Source organism: Anabrus simplex, chromosome 1, assembly GCF_040414725.1.
Source record: "Anabrus simplex isolate iqAnaSimp1 chromosome 1, ASM4041472v1, whole genome shotgun sequence".
Classification (NCBI taxonomy): Eukaryota; Metazoa; Arthropoda; class Insecta; order Orthoptera; family Tettigoniidae; genus Anabrus; species Anabrus simplex.
Window position 1 is genome coordinate 889,606,459 of NC_090265.1, and position 16,692 is coordinate 889,623,150.

Consider the following 16,692-nt stretch of genomic DNA (forward strand, 5'->3'; position numbering starts at 1 on the left):
GGTGATGCGTATGCTGAAAACAGTAGATCATCAATGTGGATGAACGTGCGAGATCGATGGTTGTTCTCTACTGGGTTCAAAATCAGTGTAACTGTATACTTTGTCTACATCATCATTGTCCGACTTGCTCGATATATCGTCCTGACTATCTCCACTGTCTTTTACTGCTCGATTTACTCGTAACGACTTAAAAAAGGAAATGAAACTCGGCGCACTGCACACTTACGTAAACGATCCGTGCGCGAGATAGACAATGACCTTTTCACCCTACAAAACACTCTTGATGTACCCATACGGGGTCGCGCCAAATCAGGAATTGAGAAATGGAAGATGGACTATGCACGTACTTAAATAGACGACCAACAGATGGCAAGAAGGGACTTTATACAGCTTCAAAATACATACTTACTGCGCACCCAAATGGGTTCGCACAGTTCTCGATTTAGAACGAACGTAAGACCCCATATGGGGACGTGAAGTTCAAAAACTTGACTACTCTCACGTACCCAAATGGGGTCGCTTGGCACTCAACGTGTTAAGGTTATGTGTATATATGTGAATAAAATTAGTTGTACCAACTGACAGCATCTTGTGCGTATGTGTGGATACCTTATAGGTCAATACCTGTTATGAAGAGTAAACAAACAAGTGCTGATATTATAGCTAAGCCCTGTGTGTTACTCTAGACTTGAGGGAAATTTTTATAGTGGTTGTTTTAGTTGAGCACAGTTATGATCTCCCTTTTCATGTTTCAAAATATGAATTTGCCAGGTTATTTTCCTGTCCAGTACTGATGCTTTAGTTTTAAATTCGATGGCTATTACGCAAATTGTACGTTATTAGATAGAAAAACTTCATGAAAATATGCTAAGAAACGCAGACCACCAGTGGTCGGTTTTCCAACAGTTCTGCCTTCATAACCGAGCAGTACACCGATGCAGATAAGTGAAATATAACACTATGGACATTCACACAGTACAGAAATGACTGACTGAATCATTCCATTGCGGTTCATGGGTTTACTATTTGCCAAACTCAAGTAGGGTCCATTAGCGAATAATAATACATTATGCATTGCAATATTCTGCAAACTGCTCGCAAGACTATATTGTGTTGGGGACAAAATTTATCCAAACATCCATTACTTGCGGTGAAATTAACTACACCTAAATCGAAAGCAAATTTGAGGGCTTTTTCTTGCAACATTTCTCCACGTCCAGATGATGTCGGAGCTGGGGCTAGACTGAACCATTCAAAAACTGTGTTGTTCCTTCTTCTTATGATTTCCACAGTCTTCTCTTAATGTATTTACTCCCTTTTTCTTTGTGTTCTTTTAAGTAATAATTACAATTTGCAATACAGTTTTGGATTTGACTTTTCATATTGAGATCTTCGTTTTTATCATTCTCCTTTATTACAGCAATTTGTTCTCCCAGTGAAAGAACATTCGTTTTGCTCTTACACTTACTCACTGGTCTCTAATAGCAATGAAAATCAAATATTCCAATAACAGTGCATGTGTGTATAAGGATGTGCAATACCACACTAAATATTTTTTCACAGTTTTCTGGTTGTCTGAAAGGATATATATTGTTGATTTATGACGAAAATTTGTGATCGTTGGTCGGGGTATGGGGTAATAATCTTAGAGAGAGTGAAACATACTGGTCTTAGGAGAATATAATTCCATGGCAGATAAAAATGTTTGGGAATAGGGGCAGTTTGTTTAAAGGGGTGGTCATCTGGAGAAGTTTCCCTGTATCATAGTTTAAATTGGTGGATCAAGGGTCTACTTTGAATAGTCAGTAATTTTTGTATGGTTATGACAAAAGCAAAATGAGGTGATTGGTTATTTATTAATTCTTAAGTTATGTACTTTGTTCAATACTACACAGAATATCACAAACTTATTTAAAGTTAATATAGTTTATTGGATTGTTTAATTGGTGAATACTTGGAATACATAGCATAAGAATGTAGATAATTGTCAGAGGTGGGAAATAACAAAAAATAATGCATTTACCTTTTAGCTTTGATATATCTTTAACTCCTATATCTTAGTTTATCCTTTCTGTGTTAATTTGACTGCTGCTTCAAATGATGCTGCTTAGATTGTGAATTATATCAGCTCTTGAATTTTTATGATAACAGCATGTTTTTATTTGTTGTAGTTGATGACCACTTTGCCAAGGCTCTGGGTGACACGTGGGTGAAACTTCAGACACAGCGATCAAGTAATACGGGACCAACTAAGTCACAAAGGAGGGGGCTCATATCAACGTAAACTGCACTCTCGTGTACTCTCTTGTGTAGTTTATAGTGATTGGTTGTGGCACCAATGTGCATTACTAATGAAAACTGCCAGATTAGCAGCTAGAGCTTTCTCGACCTGAGAAGATGACCTGTGTATGTTCCTCTGTTATAATTTATCTTGTGCATTCTGTTAGGCTGCAGACATTCAACATTGGACCTGTGCAGTCATATGCTCTCGTTTACCCAGTTAACTAATGTTGCCAGATAATAATTTGCATTGTTGTTAAGAAGAAATTGGGATTTAATATTTTAATTCCCAAGAGAGCTCTGTAATGTAAATAGACTACTAAAATGTGGTTGTGATGGCAGTATTGTAACACTTCAGTTAGTTGTTATAATGGAAAGCAACTGGGTACATTCCTACAGTACCATGGCAAATGCAAACTGTCAAATTATTGTACATCAAGCAAGACAAGTTTGTGAACTGCCGTTCATTATTTCTTCTTCTGTGGAAAGAAAATAAGTACCTATACAAAATGAGGCAGAAATTCACGAGTAAAATAAATACAATTAGCAAATACTGTGCTGGTTGCAGAGGTTAAATATTTATGGGAAAGAATAATTTAGTTCTGATACTTCATGTCTGTTTCCTTTATATCATAATATAATTGACTTCTTTGTATATTGTGCAACAGTTCTAAATTAACCTTTCCTCTTTCATGTGTGTAATTTCATTTAAAAAATCATACCATAACAAATCACTAATGATGTTTTTCAGTTCCATTTTCTCTTTCCACCGTGCACTTTACATGTTACTCATTTGTATTGAAATCTGTTTTATACGTAACTTTGTATGCCACAATATAACCACTACGTAATTACAAGCAAATAAAATTTAAGGTTAATTTTTAACCCCATCTGAAGTTTTCTAAACAAATTCAGATGCAGGTTCTATGCCAGAAGCAAAATGCAAAGGACAGAAGATGTACTTTTGATGAACTTGTTGAAAATTGAATGGCTGTTATATGTGTAATAAGTTGTGTGGTGTTATTTAAAATTGCTGACTTTGCCCTGTTGTACAAAGCCATTTTCAAGCCTGATATACTTAGCAGAAGATAAATATAATATGAAAGTACTTCAATTATGAACCTGATGCATTACATAAATTTTCATGCTTTGTTTGGTAGCTATTAAGACAACTGATGGTGGAAGGTAAAACCTCTCATAGAGTAGGAATGCAACCTACTAAGCAAGAAAATCATCCACAAAAAAGTCTCTCTCTCTCTCTCTCTCTCTCTCTCTCCCACACATAAACAGAGAGAAAATGTCCTTCAGAACATGAGCCTCAAACCCAGTACCATCCCAGAGCTTTCCTGTAATGATTATAGATAAATAAAAAAAATTCTTGACCCTCAGGCTGGCTGTTGTGCATTTCAGGACTCAACCTCAAATCTCAGTGTGTAACTTCTCGGTGTAATTTTTGTACTCTCTGGGATACTCTAGATCATTTTAATTCAGTACCTTCCTCATTCCACATAAATCTGACTGAAATATAATTGTACTCTTTGTTAGAGAAGCAGACATGTCTGTTTCATATTCACAGATCCATACTGTATGATTTCCCTCTTCATGCTTTTCTTCATCTTAAAAGCTCCTTTGGGGGACAGTAGTAAAAAGTTCACGTTGTTATCCCAAGAGAACAGGTTCAAACCCAGCAGAGGTAGTCACATTTTTCCAAGGGTGGGAAAGTACACTCAACACTTCATTTCGTACAATGCCAACACGTAAAAGATCTCTGGTGATACATCTGTTGTTTACTTAACAAAATTGAAACCTGGCCCTAGTTTGTCAAAATTGGCACGCAGGCAGTCTAGGTGGCAAATATAAATGCCTGAGCATGGTAGCTGAGGCCTTGCGATTATTATTTCTTCTTGAAACCCCAAAAGTTGTTTTTTTTGCCACTGGTATTTACTTCCTAGACTGTTTTTAGACATTTCTTGAACTTTTCCACGTAAATTTTCTGATACATTTTACTCCTATCTGGACTTTATGCTACAGCCAAAATGTAACTTGGACTTTTTGTCACACTTTAATAAAATGGCACTGGACTTTTCATGACACTTTTAAAAATCAATAACTCAAACAGGAAATTTTGTTATTGATAAAATGATTCATGGTTCTGCAATATGAATTGCTTCCATGGAAACAGTTCAGTAGTGCTTGTCAAAAGAATCAAAAATCTCTCTTTTGGAAGATTTCAGGATGGGTGTAACAGCTAAATTCATATTAACCTCACAAGTGGGCTTACCTACAAGGGCTGTGTGAACTGCAAACATAGGACCAAAAGGTGATGTGATGATACAGCCCAATATAATGTTATGCTTACATCTTAAGATGGATGAGCTGTTTTTATAGAAATGGAGCACTGTCATTTTTCTAATTGGGGCTGCTGCAAAACTTGTGAATTGAAACAATTAAGTAGACAGATGCTAGTTGTGTTAAAGCTACATCAACCATTGTACAAAATGCATTTGCTGGAAAATCCAGCAAAACATTGTAAAACTCCCTTTAGAAAAAGGAATCCTTAAAGAGAATCGTGCGACATGTCACAGGACGGAACTTGTCCCCCAGAACCAACTTTTATAGAAGCAATGGAAGATCTTCCTCAAAAATATAAAGAAATGATTGATGGCAAACAGTGGCTGCTTCATTTAAATGTATGGACAGGTGTCTTAGTCTTCTGTCCAGACAGGTCACACTCATTAGAAAGGTCAAAATATTGGATTTTGAGGTGGGACATTCAAAATTATAATGCAATTGTATAGTGTACACTGTGCTGTTTACACCAGGTAAATACTGGAGCTGTACCTTAATTAAGGCCACAGCCGCTTCCTTCCTACTCCTAGCCCTTTCCTATCCCATCGTCGCCATAAGACCTATCTGTGTCGATGCAACATAAAGGCAGTTGTAAAAAAAAAAAAAAAAAAATACATTGTGCTGTACAAGGATTGCTTTTCCCTGTTGTTTTCACAGTGACAAAAAAAAAAGGATAAAGAAACATATGCTGAAAGATTTTGCATTCTTAAGCAGAAGGTTTTAGACAACAAAGGGACAAGTCTCCAGCCTGATTCCATATCAACTGACTACAACATTTCTGCCATATCAGCAGTGAATGATGCTTTCCCTAACTCACAAATGGTCAGTTGTCTCTTTCATTTCAGAGAGAGCAAATTGCAGACTGAAGGTTTGACAGAACGCTTCATGAGCGAGGAAAGCACTGAGGTTCGCGCACAGTTTCACTCAATCATACACAGATCTTGACAAAAGGAATTTAATGGGTCATAGCACGACACAAGGAATCTAGAAATGAGGACAGAATTGTTGACTATCTACAAGCACTTGGCCACAACTTCATCAGAGAATTTCTAAATTCAATGCAACATAAAAATAAATGAACTAAAAATTCTGGCAAATTCTTCAAATAGGCATAAAATTATATTTTATTCATAGTAAGAATTGTCTTGCTAATTTGTGCAAAAGATCTTGTGACAAAAATCCCAGTCAATTCTTGGAAGTATACCTAAAGACTGCAGTTATAAAATAAGCATGTTACAAAGTAACCATGAGACAGAAAGTCTGTGACAAAAAATCCAAGATACGTTTTTGACATGACCTAAAAACCTATTTTACTGCCCTTGTGTGATAATAATAGATTATTGAACTAGAATTTGGAAGCCTTATTTTATATTTTGTGTCCAGAAATATTAAGATTGACACCTTTCTAAAATATGGAATTATGACCGGCACTGAAGAGATGAACATTCACAATCCACAAGTGTCAACTATTATACGTAAGTGTTCATTGTACCTTAGCAGTAGGCCTCCTAGACCATCAGTAATTTTGTTTTTTCCTGGAGTAATGTATTGGTGCTACCCATCACCATATACCATTCATTAGTGTGTAATGCAATGCTTCCATCCCAGTTCATATAAAACTATGTTGAAATAGCAATAGTTAACACTCATTTTGCTGTATCGACTGCATTTTGAAGTCTATTGCTAGATCTATGTGTAAATATTTACATTGTAAACTATGTGGAGATCTTGTGTTAGAACGGTAAAGGGAGAGAAAGATGCAACTTATGTTTTTAAGAATCAGAGTTGCTAACTTAAACCTTGTGTGAAAATCTGATTTCCTTATGTCATGTACAGAAAATATTTATGTTTGTAAACAAGCCGTTTCCTATTGCAAAAAATATATATATACGTAATCTTTTTAAGTGAGTAATTTTTTCCATGACTCAATATTTGAAATAGAAATGGTGATTTATTTTTAGTATGAAGGACTGTTTTAAAATCGTAAGTAAAGCTTAAGTACCTTGTACTTTACTTTGCAGTTCACCCTTCAACTAAGTTGCTTTCCTTTTTGATTTACTGTACTTTCTTTATTTGAAAGAACACGTTTCTAGCCAGGTTGGTTCAAATACAATGATACTGTAATGCAACTTAGATCTCTTATACCATCAAGAATAGTATAATTAGAAGAAACCTGGATTGGAACAGAGTTACAGAGGAACAATGGTAGTTGGATAGAGGAAGATGCAAAAGTACCATAAACATCCCAACCCAGCAATTCGTAGATCAAGAAGCACATTTTAAATCCCAGTTTGTTCATCTTCGATCCCTCCATTGTTGGTATCACGAGCAAACCAACTTAACAGTCGGAGAGCGAGAGACAGACTGTATATCAACACAGATGGCTAGAGCGCCATCTTCAACGAGAAACTAAGTTTCACGTCGCATTCGGGTAAAGTTATCACTAATGGTGCATCACCAAGGCAGGCTTGGTTCGGCATGCCTTCCCTACACACCCCGGAAAATGAGACCTGTTCTGGTGATCAGCCAGGAGGACTCATTTTACCAAAGGATGTCACTTAAATCTAAGTGCGTTCACATACATCCCCCAAACCTAATAACTAAACTTAATCTAGGTACAATGGTATAACAAGTTAAAACAACAAAACATATGTACTGGGATGTAACACTTTGGAAATGTATGCAGACGTAAATGTTTTTCCTTTCCTTCCAGTTAATAAGAACTCACGGAGAAAGATGTGGCTCTATGTGTCCTTTCACACACCAACACAGACTCGCGGAGAACAGCAGACGTTAGGTACACATGTATAATTCATGTTGGGTACAGGTAACATACGGTACAGGCATGAGTCACTTACTAACACCAAGTCTCCAACCTGGAAAGGTACAGGTATTCTCCTCTTATTGTACCTCTTTGCTACCCTATCTCTGGCTTTGACAAGGTGCTCGGAGGCTATCTTCCATTTTTCCAGTACACTCAGGTGACGAGAGGGCTCTGAAAGATACCCGATATTCCACCTCAGGGAGAACGGATCGTTGAGTACTCTGCCTAGGAATAACTCGGCAGGAGTGAACCGGCTGGATTCGTGGACTGCAGTGTTGAATCCCAGGCTGAAAAAAAGAAACGTAACAATCCCAGATTTATTAATATTTAGAAAAATCATGATCTGTATTGAAGTGGGATTACAATATTTGAAATTAAGAGGGTTCCTCCTATTCAATACAAAGATGTTTATTAACGTGAAAGAATCGCATATCGTTCACATGAGGTACTAGTTTCGGCACCAAATATGTGCCATCATCAGCCACAAAGTCAAATCGGGCAAACACAATAAAACCTTAAAACAACTTTAAACACACTATAACACCTGGATGGATGAATATGAAATATGACTTTAAAACAACTTTAAAAACACAGTATAACACTTGCACAGATGAATATAAAATAAAATATGGTACATGATGAAGTTGCATTTTATTTTAAAATCCGTTAAAATGATGACTCCATTGTTGTATACCCATGGCGGTTTGTCCAGCTTGTCTATATCTTTAGTTTTCTAAAACTGTTAAATTATGCTGCGGAGTTTAATGTCATATGAAGTTGACACTATGTGTGTTCTGTAGTTTGGTTCCGAAAAATAAACGTAATCATGAACTTGGTTAGATCCAAAGAATTAATTCCCACTTCAATATGGGTGAAGGAACCTTGAGCAACCTGAATGATCAGCGGACGGAGCTGGACTGGACTTTGTGGCTGATGATGGCACATATTTGGTGCCGAAACTAGTACCTCATGTGAACGATATGTGATTCTTTCACGTTAATAAATATCTTTGCATTGAATAGGAGGAACCCTCTTAATTTCAAATATTGTAACAATCCCAGAGGGATTATGTGTTGTAGTGAAAAGCAGACAGGCATGATTTTAAATTACGATGGAACCTCTCAACAAGGTTCGGCTGAGGGTGATGGGGACCGAGGAGAACATGGCGGATCTTCCATGAAAAGCAAAGATTGCGGAAATTTGCGCTGGTGAAAACAGAGGAGTTGTCAGAATCCAGTACCCTAGGTGGGCCAAAAATGCCAAAAATATTTTTTGGACAGCAAGTTTACAGTAACGCTGGAAGTGATCTTGCAAACTGGGAACAGCCAGATGAATTTACAGAAAGCATCAATAACATAGAATTCCAATGTTGCCATTCCGAGATTTTGTTAAGGGTCCGAAGAAGTCAATGAATAATTTCTCCCATGGAAAATTGGCAACGTCGGCAGAGTGAAGACCGACCTGACTATTCTGGGCTGGTTTGCATTTTTGACAGACGTCACATGATCTGACGTATTCGAAGACATCTTTTTTCAAGTTTGGCCAGTAGTAGATAGGGCAATTTTGTGAAAGGTCTTTAGTTGGCCAAGATGAGCACCTAAATAGGAATCATGGTAGTAATTTAAAATCATGGGTCTTAAATTCAGAGGGCCAAAAATTTTAGAGGAGTGGCCACGAAGATTATTGTGGTACAGAAGTCCCTGTTTCAATTCAAAGGACTCGCAACCCTGTTTCTTCCTAGAAAGTTTGTCAACCAGACAAACACATTCATCGCCTTTCTTTTGAAACTCTGACAGATCAGTGAAACTAAAAGAGTAATTCTGAAGTAGACAGGCAGGAAGATAATTCTCGGGACTGCATCCAATCTCGCAATCAGCTGTTTCAACATCATCAAACATGCGCGACAAACAATCGGCAACAATGTTGTCTCTTCCCCTGGCGTGTACAACAGTAAAATTATATGAAGACAGTCTGAGAATCCAGCGAGCCGTTCTTCCTAACTTTTTGACATTTGCACTCATCCAAGACAACGCCTGATTGTCAGTATGGACCCAAAAATGCTTGATGCTCGGGGTAGGAATGGAATTTTTCGATACCAAGGACTATGGCTAAACATTCCTTCTCATATGTTGAATACCTAGTTTCAGAATGAAGTAATCTCATGCTAAAGTAGGCAATAGGAGCTAGACTATCATCCTCAATCTTTTGATTCAGTACAACGGAGACGGTTGTGTCATTAGCGTCACACTGAAGGACAAATTTGCCATTGAAGTCGGGACTGTGTAATACAGGGGCTTGACAGAGGTCATCCTTAAGTTGACAAAAGGCTTGTTCCTGAGCATTGCTCCAGAAGAACCGAACATTTTACCTTTTTAGAGAATTAAAAGGGGCTGAAATTTCAGAGATGTTAGGGATTAACCTACTATAAAATCCAATCGTGCCGATAAATCTACGGGCACCTCGGACATTTCTTGGCCTGGGGAAGTCACGAATACATTTTACTCTGTTGGGATTAACAGAAATGCCGGACCCGGAAACAACATGACCCAAAAATTTAATTCTTTTGGAACATAAAGATACTTTCTCAGGATTGATAGTGAATCCATGTCTTTTTAATCTAGTGAAGAATTCCCATTGATGACTAATATGCTCTTCAAAGGTGTTAGAATAAATCACGATGTCGCCTTAAGTATGAAAACAGGCAGGAAAATTTCAAATCACCGAAGACAGAATCAAGGATCCGACTCGGCGCTTGGCCACCTACCGAAATGCCCATCGATACCTTATTGAATCGGTACAAGCCAAAGGGAGTGACAAAAACTGTAAATTCTCGGCAACTGGGTTCGAGGGGAATTTGAAAATAGGCGGAATTAAAATCAAAAACAGAATAATATTGGGTTTTTCCAAAAGATTGAAGCATGGATTTGATGGACGAGAGGAGAAGCTGTCAAATACCACATTGCGGTTCAGAGATCGATAATCAACGAGGTGCGGCTGGCCGGCCTTTTTGGGAATCAGAAAGGGACTTGGAGGGGCTGATGACACCTTTCTCCAACAATTCATTAATGCATTTCCTCATGGCAGCAAGCTTGGGAGGAGACCAACTAAAAGGGGAATGCCTAATGGGAGTATGATCTTTCAGTCCAATACAATACAAAATTTCTTTAGCAGAACCTAATTTTGTGGTAAGCACATCCAGGAAATCAGTTAAGAGATTGTTAAGCACGGAGGCTTGATTGTTGGACAGATCAGATAAAGTGATGAGAAGACTGTGGTTCAACACAAAACATAACGGTCTATTATTGGTAGGGTACTCAAATGGAAAGTTCTCATTAGATCAGAAACGAAAAGCGAATGAGCGGCAGAAGAAGTCATTGGACAACCCAGTAGCTAACATAAAATCAGCACCTAGGATCAGGGAAACAGACAGTTCGGGGACATTGTTGAAATTCCTATCCCAAGAAAAGTTATGGATTTTGGTCAGTTCTTTACTACACATGCGACGCCCGTCGGCTGACGTGTAGGCTATAGAACATTCGCGATCTCAAAGATCTTTATATTCATTCCCTCCAACACAGACTGATTTACAAATGAACTAGAAGATCCAGTATCAAGCAAAGCGTAAACAGAACGTGAACCAGAATGAATTTTGACCCAGGGTGACAAAAAGGGGAGTCCACAAATTTGGCAATGAGAGAAGGTTTGAGGCACCAATGGCGGGCCTTCACATTGGTGTGGGGTTAATTTCCCCAGTTCCCATTACATCACGGGCAAGTGTTGGGGAACACGCCGGCTAGACCACATTGATAGCACTTCACAGAAGGTTTTGAATTACACTGTTTGAAGACGTATCCACCCTTTCCACAATTCCAACATATAATAGAAGTTGCCATGTTGCGATGGGGAACATTCTAATCAGGGAGATCACTAGCTATGCGGCCGGGCGCATGAGGGGACTCGAAACGGTCGGTAGGGCGTTCAGTAGATGACGCACGGGTGGGTGACTTGGCTAAAGAGACGGATTTTGATGCAGAACGACAGGCGACATCAGGAAAAGAGCAACTGGAGTGCGGGGTCGGAGGTTGATATAGGTGATTCAATTGAAGAGTAGACTCGTATTCACGGCCTAGATTCACAACGTCGTCGACGCAGTTTACTTCCGACCTTTTGATAAACAATTTGTAATTTGGGGCAAGATTTCAATAGAATGTATCAAAAATGTTCGTTTTATGAATTTAGACATCCAAGCGATTGAACAAGGTGAGGATGCCGGTCGCATACTCGTCAATAGGTTCCCCAGGACCTTGTGTCCTATGAAGAATCTCCTGTTTTAAAATGAACTTCATGTCTGACAATCCAAACCTAGTTTTAAGCTCCTTAGAAAAGTCGGACCAACAATATATTTTATATTTCACCATTTGCTCGCACATCCCTCTTAACATACCAGGAATAACAGGGATATTGTAATAATGCGAGCAGCGCGGTTCATCCATAGCTACACTAGCGCAGTCTGCAGCCACCACTTTATAACTAGCTGCCTCTGTGGATCAGTGGTAGAGTGTCGGCCTCCGGATCCCAAGATAGTGGGTTCAAACCTGGCAGAGGTAGTCGGATTTTTGAAGGGCGGAAAAAATGTTCATTTGACACTCCATGTCGTACGATCTCGGCATGTAAAAGATCTCTGGTGTCACATTTGATGTTTACCCGACAAAATTCATTAAATCTTAGCCACAGACGCCCAAGAGAGTTTCGGTTTACTCGGTCTGCCATCTAGTAGGCCTAGAGTAAAACGGAACATCGAAATTGACGAGCAGACAGCCAGATGGTGTTAACTTGAAATGTCTGCACACGGTAGCTGAGGCCATACGATTATTATTATTATTATTATTATTATTATTATTATTATTATTACTATTACTACCTGATAACTACGAGAGAGCCCTCGCTTCCCCTTTCCGTACGCTATGACATTACTAAGGATAAAAGTAACATATATCAGAATATTAATGAAAGTGTTAGTCGCTTAGCAACCTGCCTTCGTAGTGTAACGGTTAGTGTTATTAGCTGCCGTCCTCGGGGGCCCAGGTTCGATTCCCGGTACTGCCAGGAATTTTAAACTGGCAGGAGGGCTGGTAGTTGGTTGAAATGGTACATGCAGCTCATTTCCAATGGGGGTGTGCCTGAAAAGAGCTGCACTACCTCAGGATGAGGACACGAGTTCACTTACTTTACTAACCTGCCAAGTACAGAATGTATAGCAGGTTAGGGGAAGCCTTCATCTTAGAGACCTATCAATGTCTCATGATTCACCAGCAGGTAATTCCAGAGAGAATAAAACAGAAATTAAGCAAATCGGTCCAGTAGAACGGATGGGCGAATTTGCCAAAGCTGTTTTTAGTAAACTCGTTTAATATATAGATGAGTAATATTTTATTCCTACTTCAATCGATTTTTGACCTGAACAAAGATAACATTTGCCCTCAATATTGGTAAGTTCTCGAGTCCTTAGCGCACATTTCCATGCATTTGTCATTTCTTGCCCTTTTTAAAAATATTTGTTGACTCTGGTAAGTTTTGGTCGAATTTGCGAACGTCATGACATACTTGAGGTTTCCAAGTGTGTTCTTAATAATTTCTTTTTTAAATACAAAAATTGCATTATGAGAAATCTACTGGCTTATTTGATAATTGCTCATAAACACATGAAAATTTTTCCCATGCCGGAGTTGAGCACTCTTTCTAGTATAAGCTTAATTTTAATCACTCTTTGATATCCGTTGCAGGTGGTCTGTTTATTTTCTTGCTGCTTGCGCCGCTAAAATCATTTGAGCGCCGCTGAATGAAATACGTAGCTCCACTAACACATAGCAGCACCCTGTTACATACTCTTGTTAAGTCCAGCAGTCCAAACGGGATCCACGAAACTTGGCAGGCTTAAAGGTGTAACGTTCATTAGTCCATTAGCTGAGAGGTGACAGCCCCACCAATGGTCTTACTTCCTTCAGGCTAGCAACCCATTGGAAGGTTATTTGATTGCTTTCAAGTCTTGCAAAATGAAAAATGTAAGACTGTAACAGGACACATGGCCCAATACTTGGAAGGAAGATGTAGATGATGATGATGATGTACAGTAGATACTCGTAACTTTTTCAGAGTTAACGATTGAGAATCGCCGATCCCAGTTGCCGTAACATCATCAATAAGCATCATACAATCTAGGTGAAATATTTGAAAATACAGTGGAATTACAATGTGCTTATGGACACGTGGACGATTTAGTGGATGGTACAAAGGACAAAGAAAAGGAAAATATTTGAATGACAAGGTTTCGATCACAGCTTTCTCGAAAGGGAAGAAAAAGGTAATATCAAATAGCCAACAGTACATATATGTATATTTATATAAATATTATAAAGGACTTCCGTATAAAATTTAGTGATTTAAAGACTTAATAGTTCCAACCATGAAATTTCCTAATACAAAGAGAATTAATTTTTTCACCAATAGTACATCCAATACTCTAGTTAAAAGAATTCAGTGACCTGACAGAATTGACATTTAAGAAAATAATTCTATCCATTTGCAATAAAATAATAATTATAATGCAAAGAACATGGAAGATTGCTGGAAAGATTATAATGTTATCACAATATCTAATGAATAATGCCAAAGTTGTTTGGTCCCTACAGACCATTTGATAAGGCTAGGGAGTGCATGTCCAAATAATTACAGTGGAAAACAAAGGGGGAGGGGGGAGTACGTGAACACCTTTATGCAAAGTGACATGTAAAGCCCAGACAAGAACACATCATAATAATAAACTAATAGAAAATAAAATAGGAATATTCTTTTATGCCTCAGTCCTTTCTGTGACTCCATAAAAGAAGATTAATTGGCTCAAAGAAAATGTGACAGACAATAAAATATGGAAATCCACACATAATTATGAAATAGGGCAATTAATTCAATTCATTAAATGTAAAGTACAATGAATTATCCAAAATGCTGAACATCCTATGATAGAGAAATTAGCCTGGTTATATTGAGAAATAGTGGACTAATAAAATTAGGAACCTTAGATAAAAATACAATTAAGTTTCAGACACTCAAATGCCTATCGGTTCCCATTTAAAACAAGCTAAATAGTAAGAGAAGGATGGTTTAGAACTTGTTGGAAATAAGTAGGCTGGAAAAAAAAAAAACCAAGGGCAATGATTTAAAAATGTCAAGAGAGTTAAGCAAGTCCAAGACCAGCTTGCACCATTTGATATTCAATTGCTGGAAACATAACACAGAAGTAGGAGGCAAGTTTAAAAAGAAATTCTTTTAGCTTGAAGGAGCTAGTTAAAGTTGGGTTACCTCATTCTTCCCACTGCCTTGGTATGATAACCAGAAGTTAAAGCATGGATGACATAAAGAGACTATCTAAGGAGAATTTCAGCTCCACCTGTGGAGAACTCCACTCGTAGCCAGGGCGATGTCACATTTGAACTGCCTTTACAGTCAAACTGGCCAGTATTATACAAGGAAAGGAGTCAGACGTGATGATGACGTTAGTGATGGGCAACGCTCTCGCTCGAGACTCTCGAGACTGACGTTGCAGATCTCGAGACCGATCCTCCTGTAGTGCAAGCTGTGCGACGTACCAGTAAGTACGATTGTAAACTTGATAGTATATAGTTCTCATCTGAAAACGTGTGAGCCAATACATATTGTCAAAAGCCTGGAAAACTATTGCATGTTCAACTGTGAACCCCTTAATACCATTAATACCCTAGTGATAACCGAATGTCATTATCTTAAACTGTTCACGACTTATTTGGGGTGGGCATCTTAGCTGAATAACAATGCATAATTTGTGAATAACTGTAGATAGGATGTATGTACACCTACTTGGATACTAGAGGCGTGCATTATTCGAACCTGAGACAGAAACACAATACCTAGGACATGTTAAGAGGGGCGAGTGGTATCAGTTATTACAGCTAATTTAGTGAAGGAAAAATACAAGGTAAACTGTCCAATGGGAGAAGAAGAAATTTGAAAATGGCACAGATGAACATCAGAAGAAACTTTTCATGCTGCATTGTTGAGATCGCCAACCTCAGTTTGGAGATGGCATCTTAAAATGGTATATTCATTTTCCTCTTCTTCTGCACTCTGTTCTGTAACATAACATTATACAAATATTGCACACATTATTGTCTGTATACATAGACTGTGTAAATGCCACATTTAAATTAGCTTCATGCAACGAGTCGAAGAAAGGTGGAATTTTGTTTAATTGCACAACTTGATCTAGCTGACGTTGACAATATGGGCTTTAAAATATGGAAATAAACAAAATAAATAAATAAAATGTGAAGCATAAACGTGTGCCCTTTTGGTCACTCACCTACTTGCCTGTCCCGTGCCGTCTGATTCACATTGAGTATTAAAGCTAACTGAGTGCTGTACTAGAAACTCGAGAATTAGCTTGGAGGGGAGGTTATGGAGAGTTTGAAGTGGGTGGAGAGGTGCAGGGTTGTAATGCTTTACTTTGGCGCCTCATAGTAAAAAATTGAATTAACATCCTCCAAGATTTCATTCAGGTATGTGCCAGGTTACATTTTTCATCAATATTTATACAAATATTTTTGAAAGTATTCAGTAGATTGTCTTTGTTACTTTGGGACAAAATTCCAACACTTTGGTATCTCCAGAAACCCTAAAAGTAGTTAGTGGGGCATAAAACCAATTTGCATTATTATTAACTCGTGATTAAGTATATTGAAAATGATGGTCATGCACATATAAATGGATATTTAGAATCTATAATGATGCAGAACAGAATGAGAATGAACAAGCATTGTATTATTATCAAATATCTTGCCTTGTTTAACTTATATCAGTTTGCGACTTCTCCATGCTGACGAATCAAACTAAACTTTCTCCACAATTTGGAATAAAATAAAATGCATTTCATTTAATTGTAACTACTACAAAATACATTCATTATTAAAGAGATAAATCAAACAAGACTTTCTGCTGTTGTCCTTGGTGCTTTGCTCTAGCCTTGAAAATCTAAGAAGAAAGATAGAAAACCCTGTTAATTTAGCTTAAAATAGTATTTTAAAGATAGTTTCATTCAACAGCTTTGAGACAGGTTGAAATTAGTACTTTGTCTCTCCTGAAAAAAAAAAAAAATTGGAGAAAATGCATTCTGATTCTAGTCAACCCAGTTAACTCACAGATTATAG

General features: G+C 37.9%; 1 protein-coding gene across 2 annotated transcripts in view; it reads left to right on the forward strand.

Annotated features, from left to right (window-relative positions):
• Nucleotides 1-2,728, forward strand: part of Tgi (Tondu-domain-containing Growth Inhibitor) — a 104,606-nt gene extending 101,878 nt beyond the window's left edge. For both annotated transcript variants that reach the window (XM_067136563.2, XM_068225283.1), the window contains one exon: nt 2,172-2,728. In XM_067136563.2, coding sequence (XP_066992664.1) covers nt 2,172-2,284 — 113 coding nt within the window. In that variant the 3' untranslated portion in view covers nt 2,285-2,728. The remainder of the gene's footprint in view (nt 1-2,171) is intronic.
• Nucleotides 2,729-16,692: the final 13,964 nt, after the last annotated feature.